The 3,189-nt window shown below is 43.8% G+C and overlaps 1 protein-coding gene across 1 annotated transcript; it reads left to right on the top strand.

Moving 5' to 3' along the window:
- Nucleotides 1-254: 254 nt before the first annotated feature.
- LOC125488978 lies at nucleotides 255-2,777 on the top strand. Its single transcript, XM_048623123.1, has one exon. The coding sequence runs from the start codon at nucleotides 255-257 to the stop codon at nucleotides 2,775-2,777; it is 2,523 nt and encodes an 840-aa protein (XP_048479080.1).
- Nucleotides 2,778-3,189: the final 412 nt, after the last annotated feature.

Below are 3,189 nucleotides of genomic sequence, written 5' to 3'. Positions count from 1 at the left end.
TTACGCAAACTCGCGATAATTTCAAAAAAGACTCTGCGCATAGAAAGACAGAGGCCTATTTGCAACAACGTATTGACACTATCAGCAACCTCTGGAGAGAGTTTGAAGATAATCATGTAAAATTAGAAACATCCCCTGACAAGTCGCATGATTATTTCACTAAAAACATCTACCATACTACTAAAGTATTGTATGAGGAGGTTTATGCAATGATTTCTACATTTGACACGTCTGACATACTCAATAAGCTCACCATGCAGGCAGGTTCTAGTGCGGGGCGATTTGACAGCCCACGACCGGCGTTCCGTGAGGAGTCAAAGGTTGGGGAGCTTATTAAGCAACAAAATACGTACTTCCGAGCGTTCAAAAGGATGATTGACAACTTGAACATCGATGACATAGAGGAAAAGTGGGAAGTGGATGATGAATTGCGTAATTTGCAGACGCGTTGGAACCAAATGGATGCTTTACACTTACAAATTGACAACATTTTGCAGGGCTCAGACCCATCATATGACACCATGTTTATGAATTACGAAATGACATACAAGCAAACCAAGCGACAGCTAAACAAGAGAATAGGCGCAATGAACCACCAGCATCAGATGACTCCGCAGGTGGATATTCCAAAATTTGCAGGCGACTATTCACAATGGCCGACCTTTTTAGACCTTTTTACTGGCGCGATTCATGCAAATCCTGGGTTGTCAAAAGCACAGAAGATGCAGCAACTGAAGGGGAAATTGCGTGGGGAAGCAGAACGACTCATACAACACCTGAATGTCTCCTCTGACAATTATGACACGGCCTGGGACATTCTAACCCATCGCTACAACAACGCGCAGATTTTGTTTACTAAGCAAATAGAAACATTTTTAAACCAAGCTTCCATACAGAAACAAAATGCCGTCGAACTAAAGAGGCTTCATGACGTCACCAATGAATGCATCTATGCAATCCGGAATCTGGGAGTTGACACTACAACATGGGACCCGCTGTTAGTCCATTTACTGGTAAAGAAGTTGGACTCCCAAACCTACACCGAATATATGGAGTCTCGTAGCGCTCCACGTGACCTTCCTACTTTCGACGAGCTGATGTTATTCTTGGAGGCTAAGTTCACGGCATTAGAGCCGCTTAGTAGAGGGGAGAAGGCAGACATTGCAGTGACAAACAAGCAGCCGCAACGACACATTCGAGAGAAACCGGAAAAATCGTTTAACACAGCAAATTACAACTACAGCAGATTTTATAATGCAAATGCAGTCGTCAAGTGTGGAATGTGCAATACTAGCAGTCATGCACTCTACCAATGCAAAAAATTTGAAGCGTTAACACCTGACATGAAGCTAAAAACTGTGTCAAGGCAGGGCTTGTGTATCAACTGCCTCTATTACCACGAGCGAAATGTATGTAACTCGAACAAGCGTTGTCGAGAATGCTACGGGCAACATAATACCTTATTGCATGCAGCAATAAAGGCGGAGCAAGTAGCACCGAATAAGTCGGGCAAACATCGACAACAACCTCGTCAGCAGAATGCGAACCACATTGCCAACGACGATGATGAAGTATTACTCACCACGGTGCAGGTGCGCGTGCGGGCGGTAGATGGCACGTACATTACTCTTAGAGCCCTTCTGGATCAAGGCTCCCAGGTTACTCTCATCACCGAGAATGCTGCTCAACGTCTACGACTGCCACGACAACATACAAGCGCCTTGATATCGGGTGTGACGTCGGCCTCGAAAATGGGCAAAGGAAAAATACAATTAGAATGCAAGTCTATGCATGATGATTTTACTTTCACCACAGAGGCACTTGTCATGGCTAAGGTGGTTAATAATCTTCCCAATCATTCGATGCCTAAGAAAAATTATCAACACATGCAACATTTGCAATTAGCTGACCCCGAATACAACATCTGCAGGCCCATTGACATGCTACTAGACGCAAAGGTATATTCTGAGATACTTATGAATGGTTTACTTAAGGGCTCGTCATCTGAACCAATTGCTCAACAGACCAAACTTGGCTGGATAATATCAGGGCGAGTAACGTTTAATTGCAATGTCGTTATTCATAATCTTGAGGATATCTCCACATATTGGGAACTGGAAAATGTAATGGATGACAACAGTGATATGACAAAGCGTGACCAATATTGTGAGGAGTTTTACAACAAAACTACAAACCGTCTATCCGATGGCCGATATGAGGTAAGACTACCCATGAAAAATAATTTTGAATCACAGCTGGGAGTCTCAAAACCACAAGCCGTTGCACAATTCATGCAGCTGGAGCGGAAGCTCGCTAAGGATAAAAGGTTACATGACAGCTATCATCAATTTATAAATGAGTACATCGAATTGGGACACATGAAGGAGTGTGTGACGAGCGCAGATACGCAATGTTTCTTGCCGCACCATGGTGTCCATAAGCAAGACTCGAGTACAACTAAACTAAGAGTCGTGTTTAATGCATCAGCTAAGACATCAACCGGCCACAGTTTAAATGACTTGATGGAATGTGGGCCGAAGTTACAAACTGACATTCAAAGTTTATTGTTACGCTGGAGGACACATCGATATGTGTTGAATGACTGTGAAAAGATGTACCGGATGGTTTTGATTCATGAACAGGACCAACTACTGCAGAAGGTCATCTGGAGGAATACCCCGCAGGAAGCACTCAAGGAATTCCAACTCTGCAACATATGGAACACGATCGGCGCCCTGGCTTGCCATGAGAACCATGCAACAATTGGCGAGGGATGACGCTGACAAGTACCCCCTAGCAGCTGAAGTATTGACGAATGATTTCTACGTCGACGATTTATTGACAGGCAGTGACAGCATAGAGGAGGCACAGAAAATCAAACATCAGTTGATTCAAATGTTGCACGGTGGTAGATTCAACTTAAGGAAATGGTCGAGCAATAGTAAACAGCTATTAGAAGATCTAACAAAAGAACAACTCAACCCGTCGGTCATCGACTTCAAAACCGCGGACTCGACAAAGGCGCTCGGACTTAAGTGGAATGCAACTACTAATAGTTTTACATTTCAATGCAAAATCGAACAACATGACATGACAAAACCGCACACCAAGCGAAGAATCCTATCTGACATATCAAAGGTGTTCGATCCGCTTGGCTGGTTGTCGCCTATTACAGTGAGGGCAAAACTG

Source organism: Plutella xylostella, chromosome 9, assembly GCF_932276165.1.
Source record: "Plutella xylostella chromosome 9, ilPluXylo3.1, whole genome shotgun sequence".
Classification (NCBI taxonomy): domain Eukaryota; kingdom Metazoa; phylum Arthropoda; class Insecta; order Lepidoptera; family Plutellidae; genus Plutella; species Plutella xylostella.
This window is presented reverse-complemented; position numbering and strand designations above follow the sequence as displayed.

Bases quoted from the DNA above. Each gene is read 5' to 3' on its own strand.
- LOC125488978 (XM_048623123.1), top strand. From the start codon at position 255: ATGCAGGCAGGTTCTAGTGCGGGGCGATTTGACAGCCCACGACCGGCG.